Source organism: Macrobrachium nipponense, chromosome 1, assembly GCF_015104395.2.
Source record: "Macrobrachium nipponense isolate FS-2020 chromosome 1, ASM1510439v2, whole genome shotgun sequence".
Taxonomy (NCBI): domain Eukaryota; kingdom Metazoa; phylum Arthropoda; class Malacostraca; order Decapoda; family Palaemonidae; genus Macrobrachium; species Macrobrachium nipponense.
In genome coordinates, this window is record NC_087200.1 from 145,581,959 (window position 1) to 145,600,925 (window position 18,967).

General features: G+C 43.1%; 1 protein-coding gene across 1 annotated transcript in view; it reads right to left on the reverse strand.

The window, feature by feature from the left end:
• The window catches only part of LOC135219718 (cytochrome b-245 chaperone 1-like), a 291,532-nt gene that overhangs the window by 194,965 nt on the left and 77,600 nt on the right, over positions 1-18,967 (reverse strand). The window contains exons 3-4 of the mRNA XM_064256716.1: positions 14,775-14,851; positions 4,936-5,066 (exon numbers count right to left, since the gene is read on the reverse strand). Of these exons, the coding sequence (XP_064112786.1) occupies positions 4,936-5,066; positions 14,775-14,851 (208 nt within the window). The remainder of the gene's footprint in view (positions 1-4,935; positions 5,067-14,774; positions 14,852-18,967) is intronic.

Here is an 18,967-nt window from a genome sequence, read left to right on the forward strand (position 1 = left end):
TCTCTCTGTACCTAGGCTTCAAACTAGGAAAGCAGGCTTACTCATTCAGAGTCATGCTGTTCGGGCTCAACATTGCGCCCAGAATGTTTACCAAACTAGGAGAGACGATAGTTCCAGTACTAAGAACGAGAGGCATTTTGTTAGAAGCCTACCTAGACGACTGGCTCATTTGGGCAGCCAGCATCAAAGAATGACACAAGTCAACATCCAAGGTGATGGAATTTCTGGAATCCCTGGGATTCCAGATAAACAAGGAGAAATCCAGGCTCACCCCAGCTTCTCGTTTCCAGTGGCTGGGAATCCAATGGGACCTTGAACAGACATGAGGTATCTCTCCCACCCAAAAAGGCAAAAGAAATAGCAAAAGCCACGAAGTGGTTTCTTAAAAACAAGAAAGCTTCTCGGCGGGCCCAAGAAAGGATTCTAGGTTCGCTGCAGTTTGCGTCCGTGACGGACGTCCTGTTAAAGGCCAGATTGAAGGATATCAGTCGAATCTGGAGAACAAGAGCCAATATCAAACTCGGAGACAAAATCTCGGTGATTCCGCCTATCCTGACAAAGAGGCTTTGTCCATGGACGGAACACCGGAACCTGACCAAGTCAGTACCTCTACAATTCCCTCCTCCGTCTCTAACTATCCACATGGACGCATCTCTAAGTGGATGGGGAGGGTATTCCCACCACAAGAAGGTGCAAGGAACATGGTCAGAAACATTCCGCCAGTTCCACATCAACATCCTGGAAGCAATGGCAGTGTTCTTGACCCTGAAACGTCTGTCTCCGGCCAAGAAGAAGCATATAAGACTAGTCTCAGACAGTCTAGTAGTAGTCCACTGCATAAACAGAGGAGGCTCCAGGTCAAGCAAATTGAATCACGTATTGCTGGTGATTTTCTTGCTGGCAGAAAAGAATCAATAGCACCAGTCAGCAGTTCACCTAGCAGGAGAAAGAAATGTTATCGCGGACACTCACTGTCCAGAACAACTCCACTGGAATCGGAGTGGTCACTGGACATGGATTCGTTCTGGTGGATTGGCAATCAAATTCAGGGTCTTCAAGTAGACCTTTTTGCCACGGAAGCCAACCACAAACTACCCTGCTATGTGGCTCCCAACCTAGACCCTCTAGCTTTCGCCACGGATGCAATGTCCTTAGAGTGGAACAACTGGCAGAAAATCTACCTATTTCCACCAGTGAATCTTCTGATGAAGGTCTTGCACAAACTGAGATCCTTCACAGGCCAAGTAGCTCTAGTGGCACCCGACTGGCCAAAAAGCAACTGGTATCCACTTCTTCTAGAACTGAATCTCAGTCCCAAACGGATCCCAGGTCCGGAACTGACGCAGGTAGTACAAACCCAGACTGTGTCAGCTTCCTCAAGAATTCTGAGTGCCCTAACTTTATAGACTTCATGAAGTTTGCGGCTCAGAAAGACACTAGCATTGATCCTTTAAACATCCTATTCATTGAATCAGATAAGAGGGATTCAACGGTCAAACAATATGATTCAACAGTTAAGAAGTTAGCTAATTTTCTAAAGGATTCGGATGCCCATGAGATGACCACAAATTTGGCCATCTCATTTTTTAGATCTCTTTTTGAGAAAGGTCTAGCCGCCAGTACCATATTACGATAAAATCAGCATTACGAAAGATTTTCCAGATAGGTTTTAATATTAACTTATCAGATGCGTACTTCTCTTCCATAGCCAAGAGCATGCACCCGCTTGAGACCAGCAGACCGGCCCCAGACGGTCTCTTGGTTCTTGAATAATATCCTTAAACTTGCCTCAGACTCTAACAATGAGTCATGCCCATATTTAACCCTCCTTAGAAAGACCTTATTTTTAATGGCCCTGGCCTCAGGCGCCAGAATATCTGAACTCTCGGCTCTCTCCAGGAATCCAGGCCATATTGAATTCCTCCCGTCAGGTGGAGTCCTGCTATCACCCGATCGGCAATTTCTGGCTAAGAACGAGGACCCACAGAACAGGTGGACTCTTTGGAAAATTCTCCCTCTCATGCAGGATACATCATTGTGTCAGGTCAATACTCTGAAATCCTTCCTAGCCAGGACTTCCCAAAAGACTTCAGGCCCTCTGTTTATTAGAGAGAAAGGTGGGACAATTTCTCTGAAAGGTATTAGACAGCAAATACTATACTTTATTAAACAAGCCAATCCGGATTCAGTCCCACATGTCCATGACATCCGAGCAGTGGTTACCTCTATTAACTACTTTCAAAACATGAACTTTGAGGACCTGAAAAAGTATACGGGTTGCAAATCTCTAGCAGTATTTAAACGCCACTATCTCAAAAACATAAAGGCCCTTAAATTCTCAACAGTGGCGGCGGGAAGTATAGTCTCCCCTGAATAATTGTGTCTTATAAACTCCCTTCCTAGCCCTTCTGTTATTCTTTCCCTAATACTCTCTCCTTCCTGCCTGACTCGCTTGTATTCCCCACCAACCTCTCTCTTCCGGGCCGGGCTGGGCCTTGGCCATCCCGCCATCGGAACATGTCTATATATCATTGTGATATTGGTCGTGAAACCATTTTGATTTTACGTTCCATCTGTACATACCCGTCCAGTTGGCTTGAATACCATGATGTACATTATCAATTACCAGTTTCTTGTAATTATTACTCTTAAGTCATAGTTTAAGCCCTAGGTTAAGTAGTATATAAGTTTATTTTTGCATTAATTTTAAACATTAAATTCAATTTCAATGAACCTTAGGTTTCATTAACCTCCATTTATACACTGGTTTGGTATCTATTTAGCTTGGATGGAATTCTCTTATATGTTTTCACCGGCAGACACAGGTCGAACCCAGAAAAGGGATTTTGACGAAGGAAAAATCTAATTCTGGGGGAGGACCTGTGTCGCCCGGTGAACCCGGCCCTTCTTTCGCCTTTCCTTTCCCCAACCCTTGGCCAATCCAAGCCTGGAGGTCTATTCCAGGACTGAGGTACATGCGTGGGTATTAGTTGGGTATTAGAAGTAGTAGCGAGTGGAAGGTAGACAGGTGGCGCTTGTAACGGCTCCCACCGTAGAGGGGTTTTGGAGAGGGAATCTTCTAAGTGGCAGAGGATCTGTGAATAGTGGCTTCCACTACGCCCCTTTACTCATACCGACACCCCTTGGGGTGCTCGCGCTGAGGGTAGTAACTTCAGCATCCCATGTAAGCTTTTTCTCTGGTATATTTAGGATATATTTATACTTGAAAAATGAGCTACAGGGAGTTTTCACTGGGCGACACAGGTCCTCCCCCAGAAATAGTTTTTCCTTTGCACAAATCCCTTATTTGGATACTTTTACCTACTGTTAAATTTAGCTATACCTCCCCGCCAGATTAGGCGAGTCGGCATTCAACAAAACAAAAAAAATCCAAATGGCTGCCCGGATGACTGTCTAGTTTACCTGTTCTCCACCAGGTGTGTTTCGAATGTTTTAGCTCTTGTCAGAATTCTCCTTGACAGCCCACTAAGTTGTGGGGAGGCTGGGTGGGTCTACTTTAACAGCAGGTAAGTATCCAAATAATAAATTTTATTACGAAAATTTATAATTATTTAGCTGATTCCCACATTAAGAAGAGGATGGTGGGTAGTGCAGCTAGACAAAATTCCGCTCAGCCTTTCGAGCTAAAGGTTTCTTATACGAAACCCAAAACATTCTCACCTGATCTGGAATCCTTGGTGGGTTTTACTACCACCAGAAGTTGGATTCCATTCAGGGACCAAGGCTCTCATATGTATGCAACAAAGAGCAGCCTTGCGGAGAAAACCGCTTCGATTCAGCCAGCATGAAACGCAATTGGTATGAGGGACCCCTGTGCCTGGGTCCAAAAGCCCTATCAAACGAAAGTCACTTAAAATGAATACCTTTACAATATAAATTGTACCTTCACGCTCCCCAAAATATTAAAACCCAGGATTTAAACAAAAGAGCCTAAAGAATTGCTCTTTTTCGGTTCAGGAAAAGACTACCCACTACCATTAGTGGATTAAGGGCTTAACTGTTTTCAAACACAATTCTGCATACTTAAGGTAGTGATTGGACAAAAACTGAATTGTACTCCTACTGTGACACATCAATACTATTCTGGAGCGACAAATTGACTTAACACTAAATGAAGTTGCAACTTCTGCTCACATTATGAATGTTCAATAAGGTAGAAGATATGGAGCTAGTTCTCATGCACTAGCCTATCCATTATGTCACAGAGGACCTTGTGTTCCTTGACAAGTTCCTAAAAATCATAACACAAAAGGTTAACTTTGCCTCTTCCAGGCTTAACCTTCACAAATACATTTTAAATTTTCTAAAACCACAAAACAAAAGTTAACTTTGCCTTCAAGTTTAACCACTGGCAAAGGCGTTATAAGTTTCTAAAATTGCAACACAAAAGGTTAACTTTGCCTCTTCTCAGTCTTTCCTATATCTGACATATTCAGGCATAAATTCTCAGAACAATTCCCTACATTCTTCAAATCTAGTAGTTCCAAAATCACTCTGTACCCCTGCCAGTACAGAGGAATGTTGATCAACTTCAAATTCACCATCCTGGTTACACCAAAGCATTCCTACATAGCCTGAGGTTATTGGTTTTGCTTCCGGTGGAAGATACCCTAGGAAAATGAAATTACAATACCGTAAACAGGTGTAAAACAGCCAAACTTCATAGAATACCAACAATTGCCTAGCCGCAATGGCGGCAAGGAGAATTCTGACAAGAGTTAAAACATTTGAAACACACCTGGTGGAGAACAGCTACACTAGACAGTCACCCGGGCAGCCATTCTATTTTTTTTTGTTTGAATGCCGACTCGCCTAATCAGTGGGGAGATATAGCTAAATTTAACAGTAGGTAAGATTCATCTCAAATAAATTATAAATAGCCGAAACTACACCTACCGTTCCTTTATGTGTAACACTCTTACAGCCAAAACTGAACTAGTATCTAATACTAAAGTGTTACGATCTGCACAACGGCTAGTTAGCCACTCAAACCAGTTTCGTCTAGTCATAATTATCTGGCTTTTCCTCAAGTCAAACACACAGTCCTGTAATATTGGAGAAACAGTGTTAGTATACCAAAAATTACAAAATTTAAGAATGTTCTTCATGATTGCAGCATACAAACATCAGCTTTTAAAAACAAAATATGACAAATTCTCTAAGACAATTTGTATTTTTCATAGCTACAAACCTGAAGTCTTAACAATAGGATAATTTCTAGCAACTAGCTGGATCTGTTTAAAAAGCAGATGAAAACAAGGAATCTTGTGATATCTGGCAATGTATGCGTAGCTCGGGTGAGGAGTGGTCAAGGACGACGCCGCTCACCAGTCTTTCCCAACTCAGGATGACTTAACAAACAGAGGGGCGGCTAGAGGCAGGCAGTATAACGTTAAGACCTCAGGTTTGTAGCTATGAAAAATACAAATTGTCTTAGAAAATTTGTCATTTGTTCATACACGAACAAACCTTCGGTCTTAACAATAGGATAGACTCATACTTGGAGGGAGGTATAAGACCGGCTGGGGGCTTACCCACCAGTCCAGCTCTCAAAAGAAATGGTTTCTGGAGAGGGACTGAAGCCTGTTGAGAAGCTAGATAAATTGATATCTAACCACTCAGAACCTGAGTGACGTACAATGATGCATGGGATAACCATTGTATAGGGAACCAAAGAAAAACTTTGACTGTCCAACAACAAACCAAAACACCAGGGTTTGTATTACTCCCAACCCCTCCTTGCCAAGGAGTGGAGCATATGCTACCAAATAGTGGGTAAGATATTTGTATATTATACGACCACACTATAAGTATGACTACCTTACTCACCTGTATCAGACCAGTCCAGCGAATGACGTGTCTATTCCTTAAACCGCCAGAAGGAAGAAGGAAAGGTACAAAAGAAAGGAGACCAGCCAACTCACTCATTCTCTCATCCACACAATCATCTTGGGTAAGATACAAAGGTGCCGTGTTAAGGGCAACCATGAGTTACACAACCTGTTGGGCAGTCACCACAGGACCTAGGGAAAACATGTCCGCAGATCTGTGGGCAACATCCTTAAGATAGAAAAAGGTGAACATCGACTGGCGTAACCAAGTACCAGCGCTCAGCACTCTATGTACACCCAAGTTCTTTTTGAAAGCCAGAGAGGGACCAATACCTCTAACGTCATGTGCTCTTGCCTGCACAAACGTGGTGGTGGAATCATCAGGAGTCAAGTATGCCTGTTTGATGGCTTCCTGTATCCAAAAAGAGATAGTATTCTTCGACACCTCTTTCTTTGTACATCCTGTGCTAGCAAAAAGTCTGTGGCAGCCTGGTCTAAGGTGCCGAGTTCTTTTAAGATAGCAACGCAGGGCCTGGACTGGGCACAACAAAAGCTTTGGAGCATCACCATCGACAAAGTCAGTCAGTGATGGAATGGAAAATGAAGTGAACCTGTCATCGTGCACAGAAGGATTTTGGGTCTTGGCCACGAATTCCAGGACAAATTCAAAGGACACCAACCCCCAACCCCTGGTGTGCTTCACCTCATAGCTCAGACCGTGGAGCTCTCCTACCCTCTTGGAAGATGCCAATGCCAGAGGGAAACCTGTCTTGAGCATCAAGTTCCTGTCAGATGAGCCAAGTAAGGGCTCATATGGACTCTTAGTGAAGCTCTTGAGAACCAAGGAAACATCCCATGTAGGAGGCTTGAGCTCTCTAGAACTTGATTGCTCAAACCCCTTAACTACCAGGGAAAGTTCCCAGGAAGAGGAAGTGTCGAAGGTGTAACACCAAACTCAGGGCCACCCTGTAGCCTCTAATGGCAGAAACGGACAAACGTTTCTCATCTCTGAGCGTCTGCTATTCGCTGAATAGAGGTTGCGGTGGAGAAAAACCCTGTTTACGACACCAATCACAGTAGATCGCCCATTTGCCTTGGTAAACCGCGAGACCCGATTTCTAAGACTGCTGGACATATGCCCTGCTATTCTCTGAGAAAAGCCTCTAAAGCGGAGGAGATACTTGATACCCTCCAACCTTGAACAGAGACACGATTCTTTACTAACTGGTGGAACCTTTCACATGGGGGCTGACACAGGAGATGTCACCAAGGGGGAATCTCCCTCGGAACCTCTGACAACAACGACAGCAGATCTGGGAACCATTCTGCCAGAGGCCACAGAGGGGCTACCAAAGTCATCCTAAGACCCTGTGAACTCATTAGCCTGTCCAGAACCTGACAGATCAAATAAAATGGAGGAAGGCATACACCTCCAAGTTGTCCCAGGGATGGAATGCATCCTCTGCCAATGCTAAAGGATTTGGAACCACTGAACAGAATATCTCCAGCTTCCTGTTGAAGCTAGTCGCAAAAAGGTCCAGCATGGGTCTCCCCCAAACCTGCTACCACTTGATGAAGGGACCACTCTGTGCCAGGATGGGACTGATCCCAACAACTGAGTTTGTCTGCGACCACATTCCATTTGCCTGGGAATATACTGGCTGAGAGCTCTACCGAATTGCTGACCGCCCACTGGTGAAGCTCGACGGTCAAGGCGTGAAGTTGCTGAGAAACCAGGCCTCCCTGTTTGTTCACATAGGCTACCACCGTGGTGTTGTCCGACATGACAACGACAGAATGATCTCCTACCTTCTCCTGAAACTCCTTCAGACCCAGGAAGGCTGCCTTCAACTCAAAGATGCATCTGAGAATAGAAGGAAGTCAGGTCTTCTCTCACTTCCAGACACAGAGGAACCATTAACAGGGGTGAGTCCCCTGCTGGAGACCAGAATTCTCCCAGTCTCCATTACAGAGACCAAAGATGAAGATGCCCATGAGGGACCAGCTTCTCCAGGGAAGACAACTCTCCCAGAAGAACCTGCCAATGATGAGTTGGCTGATGTGATTCCGACAGGAAGTTGCACGCCACCACCCGCAACTTCGCCAATATCTGATCCAATGGGAAAACTGTTGCCACTGTCGTATTGATGACCATGCCCAGGTGGAGAATCCTTTGACTGGGTACGAGGTTCAACTTTTCCTGGTTGACTAATATGTCCAGTTCCAGACAGAGCCAAAGTAGATGATCCCTGTCCTGCAGCAGCTTTTCCCTGGAAACTGCCAAGACTAACAAATCATTGAGGTACCTCAGCAAATGGATCCCCTGAGCATGGGCCCAACTTGACATGAGAGAGAAGACAATTGTGTACACTTGAGGGGCTGTTGTCAGCCCGAAGCACAAGACTTTGAACTCGAAGACCTTGCCCCCAAGAGAGAAGAGAAGGAACTTCCTGGATGTCGGATGAACACGGATTTGGAAGTATGCGTCCCTCAAGTCTATCGACAGCGTGAAGTCACCTTCCCTCATGGCTGCCAACATCGAACACGGGGTCTCCATCTTGAACCATGTCTTCCTGATGAAGTGATTCAAGGTGGACAAGTCGATCACAGGCCTCCATCCTCCTGACACCCTGGGCACCAAGAAGATGTGACAGTAAAACCCTGGGGACGGACGCACCACTTCCTCTATTGCATCTTTGTCCAGCATTTTCTGCACTTCCTCCCGAAGAGCCAAGAACTTCAGAGAATCTGGAGGATATGCCTTCCTGAACTGTGGCTTGTCCGACTTAGGAGGAGAGAAATCGAATGGCAGTAGGTACCCCACCCGAAGGACATCTACCATCCACTTCTCTGCCCCCATAACTCTGGCACTTGGGCTAATGGCCCGCCAGGCAACCCCCCACCCGTGGCGCAGGAGAGGGAGAGGTGCCTAACCTACCGACGGCCCCCTTTACCTCTGCCCCTTGGGCCCCTTCTTGGCTTAAAGGAACGAGAGCAAAAGTGGCGTTGATCCTCTGACCTAGGCTGAGTCAAATGGGAAGGGCCTGCCGAACTCGAATTTCTCGACGGCGCTGCTGGACAGGGGGGAGGAGGAGGAGCACTAGTCTGTCTTTGGTATCAGCCCGGCGCTGGTCTATCGCATTCTCGAGCTCTGTCCGAGGAAACAAATATTGGGACTCCAAGAGATCTCTATTCCTCAATGCCAGCAAGGATTCCATGTCACATGATCTCTCCATCCTAGACAAACTCGCGTCTCTTTTAATCAGAAGGTTAGCCAATAAATTAGCACTGAGGTGAGCCATGTATGAAAACGCCTTCCCCCGGACTGCAACAGACTGGCAAGCGAGGATGCACTCACCAACCCTTCTGGGGACCTGTCAGAAGCTATCTTGGTAATGACCACAGACCAGAATTCTGTCCAGCCAAGAAACTGTCTACAACATGGAGGCTGCCGTAGATTCCAATGCTGAGGCATATTGTGGAGACAAGAACGGAGCCACTGACCTCACCTGCTCCAAAGTCAATCCCGGCTTCAGGAGAATGACTTCTGGGTTAAGATGGCGCGGCAAAAAATGCAGGGCTCGTAGCATAGTACTACTTCCTATGTCTCCTGAGAGGCGGGGGGGGGTAGTAGCTTGGTAGAGTCCCTAGAGTGAAGCAAACCGTCCGGTCCGAAACAGAGGCTTTAACTTTATGCAAGATGACTGAACGTGCCCGACAAAGGAAGCTGAAGAGATGATTTGGATCCTGTGTAGCTCCCACCAAGGCTTCCAAGCAAGAAGGAGTGTAAGACAAACTGAAAAAGCCTGAGTCCTACTTTCCAAATTGTTAAACCCACGAATGAGATCAACAACTTCCAAAAAGGAAGACAAAAAACTCTAGCGTGTCTCCCTCCTCCTGCTCTGGCAATGGAGACTGACGATGAGAAGGATGTGTAGGCTCCTCTAAAGCACCTTCCCCACTAAAATTAACGGAAGGGTCAGCAGCCAAACAGCCAGAAACCCCAACTAACCTGTCTGGGCGTGGGTCCATGCGTCGGCTCCCGAGAAGAACCCACTATAACACTTGGAACATTACTATGTCAGAGTCAAACTCTTGAAAGCACCAGTGAGAGAGGCAGGCAAACACTCCTGATCCACCAACTCCGCACTCACTACCTTGCGTACGGAATGCAATGGAAGAAAAAAGGAAGGAGACAAAGGAACAATGCTACTATTGGGGGTGAATACTGCAGGAGACGAAGCATCAGGAAGAGGCGAAAAACTTTCCATGAAGGAAGAGTCGAAACCCTCCGATGTTCTCTCTTGCTATAAAACGACTTCCACTGCTCTTTAGGCCATGCCTGGCATTCCGTACAAGGATTCGTTATGGTACAAAAATTAGAACGGCACCTACTGAATGTGATGTGGGGGTCAGTCACTGCCAAAGCAAAAAGCAAGAACACGGAAACCCTGGAAATCCGGGGGCACACACATTGACGAGGCTGAGAAGGAGCAGAAGAAGCCATTAATATCAGCCACACACACACACACACTAAAAACAAGCGAAACGGGAAATGAACCAGGTAAAGGCCAAGAGAGGTTAAACTCGACTCTCAGCCAGGCGGTTAAAAAAAAAACTGACGCAGTGGTGTAGGTGCGTGATCCTTGACCACTCTTCACCCGATCTACACTTGCATTGCCAGATATCACAAGATTCCTTGCTTTCATCTGCTTTTTAACCGGATCCAGCTGGGCGCTAGAAATTATCCTATTGTTAAGACTGAAAGTTTGTTCGTGTATGAACAAAGTTGATCTCACTGATATGGAATTACAGGCAGGGGTTCCGTTTCCAGGGGTGTGCTGATAAGCGAAAACCGTCATTAAATGAAACTCAGCAATTTATGGCGGCATAATAGCGCTTATGGCGCCGATAACCGGTTATCGGTGTCATAAGCACCCTTATGGCGCCTCTAACTGGAACTCGTCCCATTAGGGTGCCATAAATCACCAATTTTATGGCGCTTGACAAGCTCCATAAAAGCAGATTGCCAATAACGGAGTCTGCCGAAAACTGGGGATTGCCTATATTCCTTGAATTGGCTATTCAATATGAAGATACATATACCAATAACATATAAGGTGAAAATGGTTTTTTTACCTTTATCATCAGTTTACATCATGATGTGAATCTTTTCATGCATGTCATGGTTATCGCACCTATGTCGAGGCTTAGCTACTGTGAGCTTTAACAGTTGTTTTGTTTTGGGATAATTGTTTGCCGACTGTTTCCCTGTTGTTCTTTACCCAGCGATAAGGGTTTTATTGTATTTGGTAAGTTGATGTGTGTTGGAGAAATTCCAACATCGTCAGTCAGTAACAGGCCAGCGTAGAGCCAGTGGCTCAGCAGCTTTGGAATTATTTTTGGGGCAGCTTCAGGTATGCTTACCTGAAGGTGGGAGATGGCATACTACAGTGGTACCTCGAGATACGAAAGGCTCAACTTACGAAAAACTCGAGATACAAAAGCAAATACGAGGATTTTTGTGGCTCTACATACAAAAATTGTTCAAGATACGAAAGGTTGTTGCTGTAAAGTCCGAGATTCGCCCGGACCACCGATAACAATTTCAAAACTCGCGCGCCGCCAACTGAGTAGACTCGCCACCATCCTCCCGCTCTCCCATTGGTTCCTGATGCTAGTCACTGCCATGAGATCCTTCTCTCCTATTGGTCAGCATCTTTCCCATGATGCATCTACATAGCGGCGTGCTTCTTCGGCCACTTCACGGCATCATCGGTATCGTACGCACGCGGTATTTGTTCGTTCTATACAATTTCGTTTATTAACGTAAATTCTTTAGTGATTTCGTTGTAGTATACTTTATTGTGTTGTGTGATAACTTTACTACAAACGTATATGTACTACATAACATAATTACGTACAGTATATACGTAGTCATGGGTCCCAAGAAAGTTGAAATTCACGGAAAGAAGAGGATGCTTTCTTTGGAGACGAAGATGGAGATAATTAAAAAGTATGAAGCTGGTATGCGATTGAGTGTGATCGCCAAGGAATACAGCCGAAATCCATCGACAATAGGCACCATCCTTAAGCAGAAGGATATCATCAAAGCAGCTACACCTTCCAAGGGCGTGACTATTTTGTCCAGCAAGAGGACCCACGTGCACGATGAAATGGAAAGGCTTCTTCTTGTCTGAATAAAAGACAAACAAATCGCTGGCGATACGATAATGGAGAAGGCAATCTGCTACAAGGCCAGCTCTATTTTCGGCAATTTGATTGCCCAGGCCGAAGACGACGGAGGAGAAGGGACATCAACGCCAACCCCGGAATCCAAGGCTTCTCATGGGTGGTTCGAAAAATTCGTAAACAGACTGGCATCGTTGGTGCGGCATGGGGAGGCGGCCAGCGCGGACACGAAAGCGACTGAAGCCTTTATTAAGACGTTCGACGAGATGACTCTCAACGAAGGCTACAGTTCTCAGCAAGTCTTCAACTGTGATGAGACTGGCCTTTTTTTGGAAAAAAATGCCTCGTCGGACGTACATCATGCAGGAAGAGAAGAAGCTATCCGGGCATAAGCCTATGAAAGACAGGCTTATGCTCGCATTTTGTTCCAACGCCAGTGGGGATTGCAAGGTGAAGCCCCTACTTGTCCATCATTCAGAGACTCCTCGAGCCTTCAAGGCCCCACAAAATGCTTAAGGAGAAGCTTTCAGTGATGTGGAGGGCTAATGCGAAAGCCTGGGTAACGAGGCTTTTGTTCACCGAGTGGGTAAATCTGTGTTTCGGCACGACAGTGAAGAAATTCTTTGAAGAGAAGCGCCTCCCTCTGAAATGTCTGCTGGTGTTGGACAATGCCTCTGCTCACCTTCCTGGCCTCGAGGAAGATATCCTAGCGGAGTATTCCTTCATCAAGGTTCTTTATCTTCCGCCTAACACCACCCCTCTCCTCCAGCCCATGGACCACCAAGTGATATCGAACTTCAAGAAGCTGTATACGAAACATCTTTTCAAGAGATGTTTCGACATCACCGATACCACAAACTTCACCTTGCATGAATTTTGGAAGGAGCATCTCGATATAATATGCATCCGACTCATTGACCAAGCTTGGCAGGAGGTTTCGAGGCGAACCTTGAATTCCTCGTGGAGGAAACTCTGGCCTGATGGCGTATCCGCCCGAGACTTCGTTGGATTCGACGTGGGCGAAGCTGGTGCTGCAGATTCAGGAACACTTGACGATCTTGAAACTGTTTCGCAACCAGATCTTGATGAGATCGTTGCACTCGGCAAGTCCATGGGGCTGGTCGTCGACGAGGACGACATCAATGACCTTCTTGAGGAGCACCAAGAGGAGCTTACGAAGGATGACCTGAAGGAGTTGGAGGCCATGCAACATAACGTCGTTCTAGAGTTCTCTAGCAGCGGAGAGGAGGAGGACGACGACTCTATGACAACGGCAGAAATTAAGGATGCTCTAGCTGCTTTTCATAAGGTGCAATCATTCGTAGAAAAGGCACCCCGAAAAGTCTTACATAGGTTGTATGCTTGCACAATATACTGATATACAGAACTATGAACATTTTTCCAGCAAAACTCGTTCAAATTGTATGGTGCCAAATCTTGATCGTATATCTACAATACCCGTCCACTGCCCCAAAGCTATATGTGATCGTATATATACGATTCCCGGGCTGTGGGGGTTAATGCTTATTGTGCTGTTTAATGCTTACTGTGATGGTCATTCATAAAGTTTTTCTTTTCTGTTGCTTGTAATGTTTTTGGTACTGACTCTTTTATATTCATGTTTAGTTTATATTTATGTTTATTATGTTGTTTCACTGTACACCCATTATTCACAGAAAATTTGTCTATTCATGGTACTTTTCACTTAGAAATATTCACAAGTTACTGCATTTTCATATTTTCATGACTAAATGCACTTCTTATGATAAAACTATAACATTTTATTTTTTCTAACTATCAAGAAAGGCAGTTCAAGCATTTTCTGAGGGGTTTTAAGTATTTGCTGATTTTAGCTATTTACGGGAGGGTTTGGTACCCAACCCCCGCAAACACGGGGGTCTACTCTATTTTAATAAATGGTAAAAGCTCAGGAATTAACTTCAGTATTTTTGGACACATGAGTGTTTGGTCTCCTAACAACACAGATGAATACTTAACTCATCCTCTTAAAGGTTTATGTTTGTCCATGTAAAAACTTGAAGAGTTCTGGATGGACATAAGATGTTTCCGAGAGGGAATGTGAAGGAATGAAGAAACATTTATATACTTGACACTCACTCAGGCTAAATAGAAGAATATCCATGTCTACATCATTGGACAGGGGAGGGAAGAAAACAGTGAAATTAACCAAAGAGAGTTGTATCTTGGCCATGCAACAACTGTAGAAAAGACATGGTAGTGTATCAGGATCACGTATCTTCATCTTTGCAGAGCGAATCTTCGGCTAAGTATGTTATAAAAGTACATATCCAACACTGAAGCTCAATCCATATTCAGTACACTATAACTAGGGAGTAACAATAGATCCAAAAGTCCAATTTATAAAGAGGTTAGGATGTTCTTTAAAATAATGACCCTACTACTATTGAATTCTGCTTCATCTTAAGCAGGGAAAAACAAAAACCAGATACAGTAATATGGGCCTTCATCATGATCATATAAAGTGGTACATCCAATAGCGACACGGTCAAACACGAATATTTTTCCAAGGGATTAACTGATGTAAATGGATTTACATTCAAATACATATTCTAATTAAATAAATAATAACAAATAAAGGTTATTCTAATACTAAGCTTAATAATATGTGACATATTAATTCATCGGAGATTGCTTACATTTGAAAAAAATACTACCTGTTAAAAAATTGACACATTAAGGGAACTTTACCTCCCAGTCATCGAGGAATGTTAGTCCTAAAATAAGGCAGCCAGTGAGATAAGCAACCTTCATAAAAATGTGGTCATCTGTGGAGGAGAAATACATACAAATTACTAACCTACACAGCAATACATCCATAGCATGAAAACATGCATACACTTAGGGACTTTAAAAACAATATAAATACCATATTTAGAAAACATATTTTTTTCTGGTAAAAAATTACATTTATAATAAAATGAAGTTATATAACACATACTTCTAACCCCAGGTTAATTAACCAGTAATTACAGGCGTTTATGGCGCCGAGTTTCGGTTAATGGCGCCTCTGTTAGGTATATTATGGCACCATAAATCACCAATTTTCAGGTGCTAGACAAGTGCCATAAAACCAGATCACCACTTACCAAGTCTGCCAAGGGACTGCCTGTACTTAGCTAAGAATTTTTTCTACTCTCAGGAGGTAGCTAGAATTTCAAAATGCATGGCAGTGATTCTTTTGGTTATGTAAGTGAACAGCCCCGCCCACTTTTGGGGAAAGAGAGGAACAACTCAGCCAGGAGCTCAATTTGTTTATGCTTAAATTTCCATGTGAGGGGAGGAGGGCAGTTTCTGTCCATAACTGCTGGTAAATATATATGAAACTTATATTATTAAAATGTTATTTTGATGTAACTTACCCAGTACATAATTACTTAGCTGAATCCACACTGACAGGTGGTGGGGATTCATGGACATCTTCTACCCCAAAACATTAATTAGGTTAAAGAGTTTGAGAACAGGAAAAAGGACAAGCTTAGATAAAATGCTTGTTACATATTCCTTATCTGGAGAGAGAGCTACTGCAAGTAGATACTGTCTCTGGTTTTCACTCCTCTCAACCTGTAGTGGTGTGGTGGTATAGCTGTGGGGCACTTCCATTCCAGTGGGAACTTCACAGCAAAAGAGTAATTCGATGGCTGACAAAGTATTAGTAGCAGCTTTGTAGCAAAGGACATCTCCAATAGCCAAAAAAGCTCAGACAGCAGTACAGTGAACCCTTACTCGCGGGGGATGCGTACCAGACGTCCCCATGCGAATAATTAGAACTTTCCTCTAAAAATGCTTTTATCTGCCTATCATGAAAGTTCAAACATGAAAATATCCCTAGAAATACCATCCTACATCAAATATACATTAAACTATTATCCTATTAATGTACCAATCTTTGAAATAATATTTCAAAGTAGTAAAGGCAGTCCCCGCCTTTCAACGCATTTGGCTTACAACGTTCCAAGGTTACAACGCTCATCTGGCAGAAGAAATTTGGTTCTAAAAATGCAAAATAATCAATATTTGAAGGTTTTTTGATGAAAAATGCAATAAGATGCAATAAGATTATGTAGTTTACATAGTTTTTAATGCACCCAAAGCATTAAAAGTAATATTTTCTTAGGATTTTTTATGATGTTCCAGCTTACGACGATTTTCGGCTTACAACGCATCTCAAGACCGGAACCCCCGTCGTAACCTGGGGACTGCCTTTAAATCATAAACATTTTATGGATAAACACAAAACAAATACTGATTATGACTTAGTTATGTACATGTAAAAATTCAGTTACCCCATAAGTATTCAGCCATGCACATTTTCTTTCATACAGTAAAATGTAAATCACAAAAAGAGAGAGAGACAGAGAGAGAACAGAAATACGTATGAACATTAAAAAAATGTTATACATACTAGTACAAAATACGTGATGAATGTTGATTTAAGATTATGATGATGAATTTGCTGTGCAGTCCGATGAATGACGATGAAGATATGACTGTGCAGCAAAGCAGAAGAGTTACAGCTCCTCTGAGGGTGCCTCTTCTCTTCACCTTCTTCAAGAGGCGCTTCAGGAGGCACTAACTCAGGCGATTCAAGAGGCACTTCTTCAGGTGATTCAAGAGCCACTACTTCTGGTGACTTGGGAGGCTTTGGAAGGTCCTTCTTCATAGGAGTGATGAACATCGTGATTGGCAATTGGTATTGTTGTTTTTTCATGGTGGTGAGGGCTTGATTATAGGGCTCCAATACTGTATCAAGGATATCTGATAACTTCAAGGAGTGTTCCATATAAGGATTCCATGTTTAAAAACAAACATCCGTTTACATCATTTATCGTCGGAAACCGCCTTCCGTCCTGGTCCCTGCTCTCCTCTTCTGAACTTGGTGAATTGTCTTCTTTGCTGACAGACTTCGTCAGTTTTTCCAAGTCCCGGTCAGTCAGGGGGTCAGAGTGGATATCAATGAGGAAGCTGACTTCATCCTCAGTGACGTCTTCAAGGCCTTCACCACCAAGGATCCTCGCCAACTGGACTGCCTTATTGATGGTTGAATGTTGTATTTCTGGAGAGAAACTCTAATAATTATGCACACATTCCAACCACAACTTGCTCCAGGAGGTGTTCAGGGTCTGCTTCTTCATGTCCTTCAGCAACCGGTCGATGACAGACAGACACGTGGCAATTGTGAATTTATGCCAATATTCCTTCAGCATAAATTCAGTCCATAGTATCAACAAGGTGCTGGAGGGAGTTTCTGGTGTAGAGTGCCTTGTAGGCATGGATCATGCCCTAGTCCATAGCCTGGAGGAGAGAGGTGGTGTTGGGAGGGAGGAATTCGAGCTGGACTCCCTTGTAATAAAGATCAAGAGGGTGGCCACCAGCATTGTCTATGATTAACAAGACGTTGAATGCCATGCCCGAGTCACTCAGGTATTGCCTAACTAGAGGAATGAATGGATTGGAATGGAATGGAATATGAGATTTAGGCTTGAAGCCATGCACTGGAGTCCAAGGGACTATTCAGCGCTATAATGAATTTGATTTGAAGTGAATATTTATGGTGATAGATTTATAAATGAAACAAATAAAATAAAGGTAATTTTAAAACTATGTATGGTAAAAACTAATATCCCCTAATAAAAATTATAACTGCATTTCGAGTGTGCAAACAAGAATAAAAAAATTGATACGTACATACATTATTGGAATTTATTTTATTTCAATCTTACTTATATTTAATAAACAAAACAATTATTTAACAACCAAAACAACTTACATTACAGAGTAGACCCACTAATAAAACTTTGTGACATTGCCATACATTACCTTTCTTGCTAGACATGGCCAAAGATACACAATAATGTAAAGCACTTATCACAAATGTTGACGTTGACGTATTCCAAAATTGTCGTTGTCTTGGAGTTAGAACGTTCAGTTTTGTTCAGGGTTAATTTCCTATTCCTAGCGAGCAAGAATGTTCAACAAGTCTATTATCAGACGCCATTTCTTCTCTCAACTCTACACAATTGGAATTCCAAGACCTTAAAATAAAGCCCCCTTGTTTCATCCTATCATTAGCTTGCTTATACAAATTTTTCATTTCATCAATGTTGTTACCAGTTATAAGAAGATTGTCTACATAAAAGTTATTAGTTAATATTTCTTTACACTTATCATCAGGATAACTTTCTGCGCTGATGTTTCATAACAAAACTTAATATAAAAGGTGAGAAGTGTAACCAAAAACTATTGTTTTGTAGCGATAAGATACTAATTATTTCCCCGTTTCCAAAAGAAACAAAATCTATTTTTGTCCACTTAATTTTTAATTTAATCATCAAAAAAGCTTGTTTGACGTCGCTCAACATTACATATTTATTAGTTCTAAAGTAAAAGAGCAATTTCAGTATTGAGCCCATTAAATCTATCCCAGGATAAGCTGCTTCATTAAGTGAAGGCAATTCCCTGTAAGTTTTTAAAGAACAGTTAAATACTGGCCTGATTTTTGTGGTAACTTGCTCTTCTAATTTTGATAAAACTGGTCTATGGGGAATCCATATATACTTATGATAGTCAGAAGGACTTACTTTAATTTCCTTGATTATACCATCCTCGAGTTGTTTATCAAAAACTTCCTGGTATTTGTCAATGAGACCCTTTTTACCAAGATACTCTACTGTTCTGTCTAATACCTTAAGTGAAACAAAATGATTAGATGGGACGCTGTCAATTTTATCAGTATACCAGGGCAATTCTACATGATAAAATCCATTATCAAAAGAGATCCCCTCTCTAAATCTGTCAATTTGTTCTTTATCAAAGGAGACCAATTCTTTTTCACACTTTTTTATTCCCAAGGATTCAAAGACTAAAAAGGTGTTCGAGTCCAT